General features: G+C 38.2%; 1 protein-coding gene across 3 annotated transcripts in view; it reads left to right on the forward strand.

The window, feature by feature from the left end:
- Window positions 1–15,923, forward strand: part of FAM3C (FAM3 metabolism regulating signaling molecule C) — a 47,864-nt gene that overhangs the window by 4,403 nt on the left and 27,538 nt on the right. Inside the window, exons 2-3 of one of the 3 annotated variants that reach the window (XM_022582387.3) lie at window positions 9,099–9,153; window positions 13,054–13,158. In XM_022582387.3, coding sequence (XP_022438095.1) covers window positions 9,141–9,153; window positions 13,054–13,158 — 118 coding nt within the window. In that variant the 5' untranslated portion in view covers window positions 9,099–9,140. The other 2 variants (XM_022582378.3, XM_089917462.1) reach the window with 2 other exon arrangements.

A 15,923-nucleotide genomic window follows, 5' to 3' on the forward strand; every position in this document is an offset into this window, starting at 1 on the left:
TGTAAGGTACACCATTATTTTATTATTTTTAACCACAAAAATGTGGTTTTGAGCCTCATCCTGATTTAAAACTTGTTAAAATAAGGGAAGTAGTGTTTTTCTTGGAATCAAAATACAGAGTGTTAGGTACCTGAGAAACCACAAGCTCCTCTTGTTATGGTAAAGGGTTATTACGAAGCTATGGGATAAAAGAATTATAATGTAACAATTCTTTAGACCTTTTACTTTGTAAAATTTGTTTATAATAGAGTTTAATGTGTGATGCCTGTACTTGACATAAGTTTGTAACGAAGATTATACTGATGACTTCGTTTTAAAATGCAAGGTAGCTGGATCATAGGGTGTAATGTACTCCAATTTGGCCCCATATTATTTTCATCCTACCCATTTCCAGTCTTTCACATGTTGGTATTTCAGATCAGGTAAGAAGTCTTATTTTTAAGCTTCTGTGTACTTTAGCGATTTCCATTTTGTAATCACAGTCCATTAAAATATTTACTTAATGTCACGTTGACATTATTGTGGCTTGATCATTTGATTTCTTTTTTGTCACTTATTTTCTGTTAGAGAGATCATAGCCCTCATCAGTGCCAGCTAGCCGGTTATATGCATATACACCAGCTACCTACTGTCCTATAATGAGTAGTTTTAGGATGTTGTGGTGGTAATTGGCATCAGCACCAAGTCTGGGTCAGAATAAACCTGAACATTGCTTGCCATCTTAGATAGAAACACCATGGTGGTACATTGGGTCCTGAATGAGGGAATATCTGTAGATTAGGACAAATCTTTGCTCATCAATGAGAATTCATTGAAGAGCAACCCCTCCTGCTGTGGTGTTTCCTTAGTGACATCATTTTGGCAAACGAAATATTTTTGTCAGGAGAAACCTGCTTAACTATGTTAGATTTGGGATGGGGAAAGCTGAATACGTGTCCATTTAGTTTCTAATTACTTCAGGTATTGATATTTACAGAAAACATGGTTAAATGCCTGTTGATCAAGTGAAATATTTCAGAAATCTAATACCAAATTTCTGAAGAGGAAAGACTGTAGGTCTCTAGCAAATTCACATCACAGTGGTAGAAGGAGTTGTCCTCTGGAACTCTCTGTAGGGTGAACACTGTTGCAATAGTTCTGCTTTTAGAGGGTAGTGTGCATGTGGTCTGGCAGGCTTGATTACTTCTCCTTGCACTAGTCACTGGGGCCAAATCAGGACAGGCAGGGCACTTGCATGAGTAGCAGGGCTCTTTGCTAACTGGTTTTTAACTCGAGGGACAGGTTGGGATGACAGTTACAGTTTGTCGTGTCTCATTCTTAAGAGAATGAAGTTTTATCCAGCTGCTGCAGAACAGATGGAAGTTTTCTGAAGTGTTACTCTCTCCAGGCACTGCCAGGAGAAGCAGATAAAAACAAAGGACAGCAGATTATGCTGGGTAGACAGACTGTGGAGGAAAGCTAAGTGCACCCAGAACATTTTGCGGGGAAGGGTGGGGTGCCTTCTGGTTCATTTGTGCTTTTCCACAGTATGCTTTTAATTCTGTTTCTGAGGCCCAGTTAGATATTAATCCCTTTTTAATGTAATTTCAATGTGTAATTTCAATGTGATGCTATTGTATTAAGAAAATAAGTGATGGTATTAGTTCAGAAAACTTATAAACCCAGGGTTAGATCATTCGTATCCCTCTCTTCTTAAGGTTTTCAATAGAACATTAACGTTTTCTTCTAAAAGATTTATTTATTGGTTCTATAGAGCCATTGTTTAGAAGTTTTTGGTCTGTTGCTCTGCAGTCTCACCTTTTTGAAGGCCACTTTGCAGGAGATTGGATACATTTACCTTTTCCTCAGTGATCTTTGGAAAAAGTGAATATATTCTTGGCATTATAGAATTATACAGATCTCCTCCTTTCTTTACCAAATACTTTGTTTTTAGCTCCTTTCCTTTTTTTTTTTTAATTTTCTTCTAGTCAAAATGTAAGATTAGTTTAAAAACCTGGGATACTTTTCTAGTTGTTATGTAGACGTCGAAAAATTTCCCTTTCACCATATAGGGTCATACTTAACACTTTTAAGTGTCTGACACATGTGTGTTAAAATGGTAGATTTTTAAAACATTCTCTAGGATTCTATATCAGAGTCTCCTACTAGAGCTAAAATACTGTTAAGGTAGTAATTGGATTTTTTTTCTGTTGCTTAACAGAAAACACCAAATTCTATTAAATTCACAATATTTATAACACAGTGATAGCAGCTCACATATCATACTGAGTGTTTGAATGTTAAGATTCTTTCAAATGAATGCAGTCTTCTCATCCTCTTCATTTCGTTATTTCAGAAATGTATCCCTCCTGGTGAAGATGTGTGCATAGTGGCATCTGGGGGAGATGGGTACTTGATAGCAGTCTGCACCTACTATAGTGACAGCTTTCTATTAAAGCAAAGATTTCTTAAAACTAAATATTTGGAATTTTAAAAATTGATCAAACATCAGGTGCACAGTTACCCGTTCCCCCTTCTCCCTTTTTAAGCCCATCACAAAAATAATCACTTTTAAAGACTTTAGAAAACAGTTAAGATCTCGTCACCATCATTTTACAGTTAATGAAATGGGATATAATAAGATTAATTTTCCCTGTTTTTTTTAATGTCTCCTGGGATCGTTTGGAAAACATTCCTAGATTTATTCCCATCTTTGCTGTAGGTGGACAGCTTCATCTCTAGGAAGGGAAGGACTTCTTTTCTCTTGAAGAGGATCCATTATATTGCTTCTCACGGAGTATATGCTTCTTCCATGAAGAGCAGTTGATTATGAAAATGTATGGTGAACACGTATAGAACACAGAATTCAGCGTTGTCTGATTTGTCCTACTTCTGTACTAGTACTTCTAAGAGGACCCATAGAAGCCTTATGGGAATTGTATAGCCCACAAATAGCCCAGCAAGAAATGTTGGAATATTAGAGCATGGTCAGGAAAGTTTTTTATTCCTCTATTTTTAAAGTTTTTAAAATTTAAGTTCATTTTTTATTCCTTTACCTCAGGTTGGCAAATTGTGACCTATAGGTCCACATGGGTCATCAACCAAGACTGGCTTTTATATTTTTAAGTGGTTGGAAAGAAAAAATCAAAAGAAGAAGAATATTTTGTAATGTGAAAATTTTATGAAATTCACATTTCAGTGTGCATAAGTAAAGTTTTATTATAACACAACTGAGCCCATTTGTTTCCATATTGTGTATGGCTGCTTTTCAGTTAGGACTGCAGAGCAGAGTGGTTTGAATAGACACTATATGGTCTACAAAGCTAAAGCATTTACCGTCTGGCCCTTTTACAGAAAGTTGCCAACACTTGCTCTATTTTATTTACATAAATGCAGGTATTTTTTGCAAATAGTTTTCTTTAAATACCATACTTTTGTTTGTAAGCATAACATTAGAAGAACTTACCCTTGTGACTTGTAGCTGCAGTATTCTTTTGATTTCAGTATTATATCATTTTCCTCTTTAACTGATCTGGGACTGAAAATTAAGTCGCTTACATTTTGATCTTGAGAGGTGGTCTGGGTTCTCCAGAGAAATAGAACCAATAGGAGACCGTCTGTCTGTCTGTCTATCTATCTGAGATAGATAACTATCAGAAGGAATCAGCTCATGCAGTTGTGGAGGCTGAGAAGTCCCAGGGTCTGCAGTTGGCAGGCGGGAGTCCACAGGCCTGAGAGCTGGGAGAAGTCAGTGGTATAAGTTTCAGTCCAAGTCCGAAGGCAGGTGAAGACCAATGGACCAGCTTGAAGACAGTAGGCAGAAAGAGCAAATGCTGCCCTACTCAGCCTTTTTGTTCTAGTCAGGTCTCCCAATGGATTGGACAATGCTCACTCACTTGGGGAAGGCAAATTGCTTTACTCAGATGTTAATCTCATACAATAAGACCCTCACAGACACACGCAGAATGTTTAACAAAGTACGGTATCTGGGCACCCAGTGGCCCAGTGGAGTTGACACACATAAATTAGCCATCACAGGGCCTAAATGTACTTTGAATCTATTTGCTTGCACTTTTACCTTTTTTTTTCCCCCTTAGTCCTCTTGAAAAGCCCCAGTTCATATGGATATTAGAATCGTCTGTTGATTGTCAGTTGATTCATTTAAAATTGCTGTCCAGGAGGAAAAATTTTCTTCTACCCTTCTAGGTTCCTCTGCCTGGTCTAAAAATTAAATTAACATGAAACAGATAAGCAGAAAATCAATAGTTCAATAACATGTATACATGGGGGAGACCCAGGAAAACTGAGTCCTTAAATACTATCTTCCGCTAAAGACTAAAGAGGAGGGATGTAGGGGGTAGTGGTTTGGGACTTCAAAGGGGAGGAAGGCAATTCACGTGGAGATGGAAAAGCAGATGTTTGGTAAATGTTTGCTGGGTCTTGCAGTGGCAATGGGACACCTAGAGGAATTCTAACAAACAGATTTTGCTAGGTTCCTCCCTATCTACACATGTAGTTCATACTACAGTTATCTGTGGTGATAGTTCCCTTCCTGTTACAGACCCGCTATAACTTCTTTAGGCAGCTAAGGGGGAAGGTCAAAGAGTCTTTTGGGCCTTGACTGTTTCCAGCTCAAAATAATTAACACACCAAAGAGACATTTGGGGTTGCAAATTTTGTTTCCTTACATTGCTGTTAGGCCAGCACTGAGTTAAAAGTGGATTGAATGGAGTGTATTTTTGGAGTATAATTGGTAGTATTTTCTTCTGGCTTAATTAAGTAGTCGTTTGTTAATATTAAATGTGTCAGTGAGTGTGTCTGTATACTTCATTTTCCTTTGTCCTTTCTGTCTTGGACGAGTGTTCTTTTTTTTTCTTTTTAAATAACTGCATCCTTTAAAGGCAGTAATACAGTTATTGGATTAAGAGACCACAGGAGGCAAGGCAGGTGACGTTTCTGGAAGACATGGAGTACAAAAAGGGGGCGGAGTAGAGTCATGCGACGATCATCGTAAAAATACAGTATGTTATATACATATTTGCACCATAAGCTTTCAACTCTGAAATAGTATTTACACTATTGTTAACAATCCTGGTTAGAGAACAGTTTTTCTTTCAAAGCTCGGCCTGATGGCAAATGAAAATTTTGGGTGAATTCATAGTCCCATGAAGTTCTTAGGCTGCATAGTCCAAGAGGAGGGTTCCAGCTTCTATTTCATCCATTTTAATTTCATTTTAATTTCAGTATTAAAAAAGTATTTAAATTTGCTTTTACAAAAGAAAATTCTCAAAGGAGGGAAAAAAAAAACCCAACCATGGCCATGCTGTGTATTCTTTCTTATTTTACAAACACTAAGGGCTGCAGCCCTCTGCTTCAAGGCCAACACTGGTGGCTGAAGAAAAATCTCACTAATGATTATTTAAAACAAAACAAAACAAAGCAAAAAGACACAAAGACAAACCAAACGGACCTGATCATGGCACACTGACCCTGTGGGACTGCCTCTCCCGCCCTTGCTTCTGACCCCAAACTCAACGACTATTTCTCTTCTGGGGCAGGGCGTTTGGTATTGAACCCTCTTTAACCTCCTACCCCGAGGAGGTGGGAGGGGGAACCCTTTGGCTGGGACACCGTGTTTCCTCATTATTTGCAGGAAAGAATCAGGGCCCTTAAGCCAGGTGTCTGAGGAGGTGGGATGAGGAAAAAGGCGGAGTACCGACACACAGGCCGGAGGGAGCCCTGGCCGCACAGGCCTCTCCCAGTTCCCCTCAGGCCGCGTCCACGGGGTGGGCCTCCTCTGGGGCTCTGTGGACAGGATGGGGCCTCAGCCAGGGCCCCGGGGGAGGTGGGGGTGCCTGGGCAGGCATCTCTGCTCCCTTCCCGGCTCAGCGGGATGAGAGCAGGACATAGGCTTTGGGCTCCACGCCCCCTACCCACAGTGGGGACAGAAGAGTGTTCTAACACACATGCTTAGTCATTTTGACAACCCATCAGAGCCCTAGAGTGGCTAGTTGGCAGTAGGGATTAGCAATTCCCAGAGCAATTTGCAAAAGCCAAATTGACATGGAATTTTGTCAGGAAGCTTCTCAGAGCATGGCAGGGAGCTGCTGGGAAGTGGAAGGGAAGTGGAATTGTTTATAGTATCAGCTTCTTACTTTCCCTTCACATGACCTTGGACAAATCCCTTGACCTCATCTATAATGAATGCCACAGGGCTGATGGGAAGATTACATAAAATAAGAATGTGTGTGACTTACTCTGCTGTTTGCATTATTTCCTAGTTTTTGTTAAATGGCAAGACTTTCCCGTCCTGGTGAATAATTGTTTTTATGGCTTATTTTGTTGATATAGAATGGGCCCTTCTTATTTACCTGATGTAGCTCGAGTCCACTTCTCAAGGAAGGAATGAAAGTGTCACTTGACCTGTGTTTTTATCTATTGTCCTGAAGTTGATTGATTCTAGGACAATGCCTGTTTATTCAGGCCTGAATTTAACAAAACTTCATGAATCAGACCAACGTAGACAGTTGGGCTAAAGGAAATGTTTAAATTATAAGAAATTCGAAGAAATCCGGTATGTTGATCCGAGACCCTAATTCAGGTTCTCTCTTTCAATCCAGGTTACTTAATAAATTAGCGTTTATCCAGAACGGTGCTTCCTTGCTCAGGGCAGCATGATGGCACTGCTTGCAGTGGGCTCTGATGATTGTGCACTTTACAACCTGATCTGGCTCAGTCATTGATCTATAAAACACTGAAACTTATTGTTTTGACCTAGACTACACTGTTGGGGGGCAAAATGTATTTTACAAATGTGCTATTAGGGTTTTTGTTTGTTTGTTCGTTTTTAATCTGTCTTAAAAACACTCTCCTCCTACCACCCATATTCTTATTTTGGAAATGGCTTTAATTTCTATATCTCTACTTTTTAATTAATATATAAGAACAGTTATAAAATTTTCACCTGTTGCCTCTGAATTAAAGGGCTCTGAATTTTTAGCAGAGACCTTTTTCCTCCTTTTATTGCTGTGTTCATTTTCTCTGGACCTTTTCTACCTCCCCTTGGTTGTTGGAGGTTCAGTTTGAGGTATATTCCAGACTCCATTAAGGTGGTTTACTTCCCCCCCCGTCCCCCAAGATGATTCTATGTAAAGATTTTCTTTGTTTTTAATGTCCTCCTAAGAAGACAAGTTAGGAATGATTTGGAATTAGCATATTGTAAACAGATACTCCTTGATTTGCTCTCAAATATATTCAATACTCTTTCCTTATGCCGATTTACACTCTTGAATCATTAATTTGCTTCTTAAGCAAACTAATTAAAAATGTGTCATGGCTGAGATTTGATGAGATTTTATTAAATGTTATTCTCTGAGAAATTTAATGGAAAACATGAATTTGGCTAGACCATTGTAGTTGCTTATATTGTGGTCTTACTAGTGTTAAGTTTAGAAGCAGGCTGGTTAGGCAGTCCAAACAAGGGGTAGGTACATGAGGCAGTGATTGTAATTGTACAGGTGTGACCTCCTCGGCAGGTAATGGAAACAGTGAAATAGAACATCAGGTGTCTGCTCAACTGCTTATCACTCTCCCCCCAAAAATTATCACAGGCCATGTTCACATAAGAGTGATGTTATTTTGGAGTGTTAGCTGGGAGGAAAGGCATATATGTGTGTTTTGAACATAATATTCAATCTTGCTGGAAGTCAAAAGAGGATTTATAGCTTGTTAGGATTTTCATTTAAGAAACCAAGATTTTTTTTTTTCTGCTTTTATGTGGTAACTTGTGGATACTTCAGTATCTCTTGTTTCCTGGATACTTCAGTATCTCTTGTTTCCTTGTAGTGTTTTCCTGGCCTGTGGCTAAGTAACAGTGTTTTTTCCTATTATGTGAAAGGTGTTCAGATAACTAACAAAGGAAATCAGTAATGCTCAGTTCAGTACTAGTATAAATATAAATGTTGATATTTTCTTCAGGGTAGATTGAGCAGAAGGAAAGGGAGTTCCCATAAGAACATTGGTCCTTTTAGATGCTCACTACCTCCACCCCCGATAAATCCTTATTGGTGAATAAGAAAACTGGATGTCTCACTCCCTTTCAGTGTCCTTCAGGAGTCTGCCATTGTTTTTATTTCAATCATTCTGTGCATTACTAGATCAGACATCAACATTGAAACACCAGTACTAAAATACAGTCAAAATAAAGAAATATATATTCTTGATTGATGCAGTTCATTAATCAAAATTTTCTTTTGACTACGTTTCCTGTACAATAGATTGAGTAGACTGTGGAAGCTGTCTAGCTGAACTCGAGCATGAATTTCCTATCAAACTCGTATACTTGCTTTCCCATTTTCTTTTTAAAATTTCACCTATCTTGAGTTATTTCTTAGGGGGGAGCACACAAACATGTACGCAGATTTTTTTTCCAGTATCTATTTCTTGTTATTATTAGAATAATATCAGATTACAGTTTCTTCATTTGATGTATAACATACACTGTCAATAATGATGATTGCTGGAATATTTAAAATTGCAGTTCTATAGGTCTGAATATGTTCTTTCACAAACTTAAATTGAAAACATGAAGAGGAAGAGGACCCCTGGTATTAAGATAAGGTGCCTTTCCTGTAAATGCTTATCATAGTGACACCTGAATTATGTCATAGGAGTGAGCCCTAGAGCAGGAGCCAGCAGACCTAAATCCTCACCCCGTTTCTGCAGGTAATTTGTTCCCTTACTAGATAAGCAGCTTAACCTCTTTGGACCTCAGCTGAAAACTGGTGGTTTGGAACTAAATATCAAAAGTTTGTTACAGATGCATAATCACTGAGAACAGTAAGGCATCATTCTGTCCATGCTTGATGACAAGTTTTCCCGCCATCCGGGAGATAGAGCAGTTTTAGACACACCCTCCTCTCCGGAGCTTTTATGGCCCAGTGGAAGGAGACAGGCCCAGCGCTAAGAGCTTTTTCATTAAATGTTAATATTGGTAGAATACTTAGAAATGTCATGACATTTACTTAATTAGTTTAATATATACACTCCAAATCAAACTCAATCTGGGGAGGAATGCTCATTCTAGACCTAATGCTGTTTGCCTTTTCTTTTGATTTTAGGAGCTTATTTAATGAAAAGTGCCATAGACTGAAAAACCAAACATGAGGGTAGCAGGTAAGATACTTAATTCAGTAGAAATAATTTTGCTTTTTGTATAACCTGTTTGTTTAGTAATGACTGAGTGAGAAGGTAAATAATCATTTTCTATGTTGAGTGTGACTGAATATAACAAACTAAATCATTATTTAGCCTTTTTACTTTTTTAGGTAGTTGGCAAATCATAAATTGGACGTTTAGTGGGTTCTACATAAGTTTTTTGGGGACACTTCTGTTGAAATTATTTATGCTAAATATTTTAAGTTATGGTTTTTAATGTTTACGTCCTTATACATTAAGCTTGTTTGCCTAATAATATAAAAATATATATGTATAATGTTCATATAAAGAACGATTTTGACAACTTAGGGAGGCTGATTTTTATTTTTGCTAAGTTGTAGCTTGTTGAGAAAAATGAATTGTGAGCTTTAAAAGCTTAAATCTTTCCTATGTGTGTACATAAATTGAAACTAGTGTACGAGAAGAATTCAGTAAAATGTGTTTTGCCTAAATGACTGTTGTATTTGCTAGGTCAGGTTTAGCCTGCATAAGTGAGGTTATGTGTAAGGACATCTGTTCCTTAGGCAGCATACTGAGGAAATTTTAAAATACCATTTGGTGTTCATAGTATTAAGGTAGTTACCTTTATCAAAAGACAGATCCATAAATAACAGGAGAGGCTGAGACCTGTTCCTAACTACAGTGAAAACAAGTGTGATCCCTCCACCCTGCCCCTCTAGCACAGCCACTGTGTAGAAGAAATGCACACTTTACATAGAAATTTCTACTAAGTAGTGTGTGTCCATCATAGGAGACAGCTTGTCATTTCTCAAAATCAAGGTAGTCATTCTTTTAATTATCATCTCACCAGTAAAAAAAAATATTCTTATGGGGGCATCTCTAAAGGTATGGTTCTAAAAGTACGTTACTTATTTAAGCATGGTGATTTGAAATAAAGCAAGTTTCTCTTTCTCATGTAATTCTACATTCATTCTAGTTGAAATTAACTTTGTCATCTAATCCATTTCTCTGATTTTGACTATTAATACCAAGGTTAATTGATGAGTAATTATTCACTGAGTGCTGATGTTATATTTGACACTGTTCTTAGTATAGGTCTCAAGGGGACTGCCTTTAATGAAGGAATAAGGAAGATTAGCTATTAGTTTATTGATTGTAGACTAATTAATCTCTTCTAATTAAAAAAAAATCCTGGTTGCTTTGAAATATCCTTATAGCCATTATTCTTACAGTGAGGCATTAATATCTCAAGTTTATGCTTTTTGGTTTGTGAAAAATAGGGACACACTCAGATTAGTACAGTCCATGGCTGGCAGTAGGAGGGAATCTCATGGGTGGAATGGGAACTGTGGTGTGCTGTGGGTAAGCCCCTCCCAGTCCAGAAGTGGATGGTGACAGCTCTGGAGGAGCCCCTCTGCAACAGGAGGTCCAGAACCCTACCGTTATGGAGGCTCTGCTGGTCTTCACCCGCCTGCCCCTCTCAGGGACCTTCTGCTTGTTCTATCACCAGTTAGTTTCTCCGCCTCTAAATTCTCTGTCTCTTAGAGCTTTTGTTTCCTCCTGCTTCCTTTGATGGTTTCTTATACTTCAATAGGTCTTGGTTTAAAACTAAATTCTGCCGCTGACTAGTTATGTGACCTTAGGCAAGTGATCTAAATCTTTGACCTTGTTTTCCTTATTTGTAAAATGAAAAGAGTATCTTGAAAGGCTGTGCAAATGAAGTTCTGCTAATAAGGCACTTAGATCTGTAGTAGGCACTCACTAAATGGTGTGTGTATATTTTATATACATGTATGTATATGTAAATATGATGTATATTGTTTAGTGTAGGCTTAGGTTTAGCTTGGTATTGAATTTAGTCCAGAACTTTTGTGTATTATAAACTTGGTATCTTAATCACTGTACTATTTCAGTCTTGAACAACGAAGGTTTGGTACATCTGCTTTAAGGGACAGGGAAAGATTATTTGCACACGCCCATGATTGCTAGAAAATGAGATGTTAAGACTGTCATGTGACGTATAATCTTCCAGCCCTTGGTCTTAAGTGATCCAGAAGGAATATGCCACCTGTTAACCTTTAGTAAACACTTGTTTAGAGTGTTACTGTGTATCAATACAAGGCACTCTACTAGATCCTGTGGGGGAAGAGTTCAAAGCCTAATGGAATTTTACTCGCTTCTGTGCTGAAAATGTAGATGACTTGTAGTCACTCTTTTTTTTTCTTTTTAGTCAAACAAAGTCACAAAAATTATAATCATCCTCATCAGTTCACTCAGTCCCATGTAATTAATTTATTTTTTCATCTTGATCTTTTGTTAGCACTTTTATGAATTCATCAGTTTTCCATTAGAGTTCTGAAAACGCTTATTCATTCAGTTCAGCAGTATAGTCAGTTACCAGAAACCCGTACTTGTCAGTCTTTTTCATGAAAACAGGAAGCAGTTTTGGAAGGGGAAGAAGGAACAAAACAGGAGGCGGGGTGGGAATTGATTGGTTTAGTAGTTAGGCTTCCTCCTTGCCATCTCATTTCTATATTTATAGAGCGTTTCTAAATAAAAATGAGTAGCTCTGAGAATCTCCTGCTTCTCAGCATCGTCAGCCCTCCTGAGCATCATCAGTTCATTCATTTCCCATCCCCGTAAGGATACAGTCCCAGTCTCTACGTTTATGAAATTAGGATGAACACAGTTCTTTTTTGCTCTTCCTTATCCGGTAAGTTGAGTTTTGGTAGTTTCCCTGAAGAATGTGGTAATTTGATGGTAGTGGAGAACCTTACAAAGCACTGGGCTCTGTCAGGATCCCTGGATTCCTGTCCTTGTGCTGCCGCTAAGATATCTGTAATCTTGGGCACTTGCTTCACTTGTGGGCTTTTGTTTCCTTAAGTAAGGATAGTGAAATGACTGCTGATCTTTTAGATCAATTTAAATTAAACTTTTGGTAAGAGAGGGGAATGGAGATTATATAGGCAAATATTAATATTGTTTCTGAATAGCCTAATGAGATGGCTCTGAAATTCTAAGAGTAAGAAGATGATGTTTCTTTCCTGTCATTTTTCATGTCCTTTCGTATCTTGTACTTTTTCTTTCCTAGATTTGCTTAGCTGTGGAGAAGAAAGACAAGTGATGATTCACATTAAGCAGTTAATTAATTAGTAGCAGTGCTAATTATTTGTAAGGCACTCAGAAATAATTAAACATATAAAGGTACGGAAGACTAAGAGTCTGTTCACAGAGCTTACCATGTAACCGTGTTAAATGTGACAGGTGCCAAATTCAGTCCTCCAGGAGTGGGGAGCGCGTGGCTTAAACTTTGGTGTTAAGTATGAGGGGAGATATTTCATTGTTCACCATACCAGGAGCACTTGTGTGCTTCAAGAGATGTGTGGGTTGGTGAGGACAGTAAGCCTGTTACATTTCACTTGAGAACTCATTGCCGAGTGGACATCCTGGTCTGTTGCCTTAGTATCTCTGGAAGGTTCAGTGTTTTTGTATCCTCTCTGTCTTGTATTGCCCTTTATCATTGAAAAGGATTGAGAATGTGTCATCCCGCATACTTGGTGGCAGTGTTCCATTGGCCTTGATACTTTTGTGTAGTCAGCCAGAAGTTGATAGCAGGTCATTTTTTTTCCATGAGAAAACTAAGCAGATGACTCAGGCAGTCCTGTGTCTAGGTTGCTAGACAACCTCATAATTGTTTGATCAGAAAAATCAATCAAAATAGATTGTTGGTACAGTTTTTGTTGTAACTCAAGTAAAATTAAGATCCAGTAGATAAGAAGTAGATATTTGTTAGTCTTAAGAATTTTTTAAATACACTTACGTTTTTCATGGAAATGCATAACTAAAAATTCGGTGGGCTCATAAGCTCATGTTGAATTATTTCTGCCCTTTATCTAGGTGCTGCAAAGTTGGTGGTAGCTGTGGCAGTATTTTTACTGACATTCTATGTTATTTCTCAAGTATTTGAAATAAAAATGGATGCAAGTTTAGGAAATCTATTTGGTAAGTTTTATTTCTTTTTCCCTTTCTTAAATTTTATTTGTGATGAGATTGTCTTTAAATTTTTACCAGTTATCAACATTGAGTTACTCTGCTGTTTAGGCTGTCTAGAAAAGAAAATGAAATTATATTGGTAAGTGTGATTCATTGGAATATTCTAAAATGTACAATAGAAAATCTTACAATTAATTCAATATAAAGCACGAATCTTCTATTCAACATTTTGAATATATTTAATGGAGCCTATTTTATGCATGCCTACGGACATTATTCATGGCATTCTAAATGCACATGCTAGAAGATATCACACCCTATTTGAGTTGGCTGCTTAAAAACTTGGAACCAAATCTAACCCTCAGTTAGCAAGTGATTAGGAGTCATGATAATGCATTTTAAATACCAGCCATAGAAATCCATCTTGCTTTCCTACCCTTATTTTCCTTCTGCACCATTTTTCCTTTTAGCAATTTATTTGATGCTATGTTGTAAATGTACCACTACGAGCTGCCTTAATTCAGTTTTAAACAAAATCTTTAAGTTGATAAAATAAGTTAACATTTGAAGTGTTTGAATAAGCTTTGGCTGAGCACTGTTTAAAGTATTAAAAAATAACTCATGAAAGGTCAGGCTCTGAAACCTAGAAACAGTATTTTGACCTAGTAGGCAGAAATCAAATGAAACAACCTTGAGATCTCTGGAATAGTTGGTGAGTTTTGCTTTCCGTAAATTAATACAAGACCGAATACATTCCCTCTCACATCTAGTTTCAAGACTCCCTTAAACCAGTGTTTCTCAAACTTCGATGTCAAGGGAATCTCTAGGGAATCTTGATAAATGCAGATTCTGATTCAGTGTCTGGGATGGGGCCTGAGAGTCTGCATTTCTAACAAGATCCCAGGTGATGCTGATTTCCCATCCATGGACCATATACTAGGTATCAGGCTTTAGACAGTTATGGCATGTAGTCCTCAAGTTTCTGTATATTTTCATTTCTGTACATGTTCAGGTGACTTTTCTTACAATGACTACTTAAAAGTACTTCCTTGTTTTGCACTGAATTCTGCCTTTTATTCTCCCAAGTAATTTCAATCCACTGATCTTGCTTCTACCTGCTGGAGCTCTCTTCCACATTAATGATCTGTTAAATAGTTAAGTTGTGGTTATTCTCCTCCATGCCATCTTTTTATAAGTGTTCATCTTATCAAGCTATAAAATCCTCCCTTTGAACCATTCTTCTTAATGCACTGTTTATTTTCCTCCTGTCAGTTTTTGGCACCCATCTTAAAATGAAGTATCCAGGATCGGGCGTAGAATAGTTGTTGCAAAGTGTAGTGAGAATTGTCTTGACTTCTCCTGGGCTATGTGCGTCTGTTACTGCAAAGGGCCAGCCTGGGGTTCTTTGAGAGCACAGCTGGTTTCAGTTGAAGGATGGGGCACAAAAACATGGAAGGCATTGAGGACTTGTTCAGTGTTGCTGTGGAAACAGTGTGCTGTAGCTAATTCTTCTAAGTAAGGTTGATGGTAAGGGAGACAACTGTGGGGATGGTAGCTTGAGGCAGAAGTAAGTTGAACATTTTTTTCTTTTTTGAAGTAATAGAGAGGTTTTCACTTCTCTATAGGCCGCGGGCAAAGAGTCAGTGAATTACAAATCAATGGGAAGAGATTAAACAGAGAGAAAAGGATGATCCTGGAGAGAAGGGGGCCACGGGACCATTGGTACAAATGAAAAATTACTTTGGGAAAAGGCCCACTGTTTTCAGAGAGAAGAGGCTGGGTGTGGCCACAGTGTTTCCCTGGTTTGGATCTTCATCTCTAGTCTGGATGGTTTATTTGGACATTGCAGGGATGTTCTTGGGTCTATTTCTTATCTTTGATATCTGCCTATGTCACCACTGCCAGAGCAATTCTCTTAAAACTCTTGAACCTTTAGTATTTCAGTGGAGAGTAAAATCTGAACTCCCTGCTAGGATGGCACTCAGTCCCCAGCCTGCCTCTGCCTTCCCCACCTGTACTCCCCCACCCTTCCTGCCCTCCCTCCCCCCGCTGGCTGTGCCCACGTGCACGTGATCTACAGACACAAACCCTGTCCTGTCCTTTCCTACCTCAGCCTTCATTCATGCTTCCTCACCCCGCGCATCTTTCTCATCTCCCCTTCATCTGTTAATCCTTCTCATTTTTCAAAACTGCATAAACGCCCCTTCTTGGGAGAAATTGTATTTTAGTCTCCCTCTTTTCCCTGTTAGAATGTTTGTCCTTTTTCTGAACTGTCCATTATAATGCATAGTACTTATATCTCAATTTGGCCTGATTTTTTTCTGCCTTACGTTATAGAATTTCTTTTATTCTTCTTCATGTATTTGGCCTCCCTTACTGGAGAATGAATGTTGAGAGCAATAATATCTTAGTGACTCACCCAGCATCTAGTGCTGGGTCCTGTACATAATAAATGCTGATTGAATAGAAAATGGATATAGGTAATTGAGGATTAGGATTTTTACATGGGGAGGAGGAGTATTTTCAAAGTGGGATTCATTTAAAGCTGTATTAGTTGACAAGCCACTGGTCGTCAGCTATGAACAAACACTGAGCTACTTTAACTAGGATAGTCGTCTTTCTTAATTTTCATTTTGATTTTTCCTAATGTTACGAACGTGCAAGTTTTTATTGTGTATGTTTTAGCTACTTAATTTAGGCATTCTTAGGGCAGATGGTTTATTTTGTTGTCATAACTGAAGTTAGGACAACTGAAGTTATGTTTTGTATCCACA

The sequence above is a fragment of the Delphinapterus leucas genome, chromosome 9 (assembly GCF_059928025.1).
Source record: "Delphinapterus leucas isolate spDelLeu-1000000601 "Yukka" chromosome 9, BTC_Dleu_Yukka2, whole genome shotgun sequence".
Taxonomy (NCBI): Eukaryota; Metazoa; Chordata; class Mammalia; order Artiodactyla; family Monodontidae; genus Delphinapterus; species Delphinapterus leucas.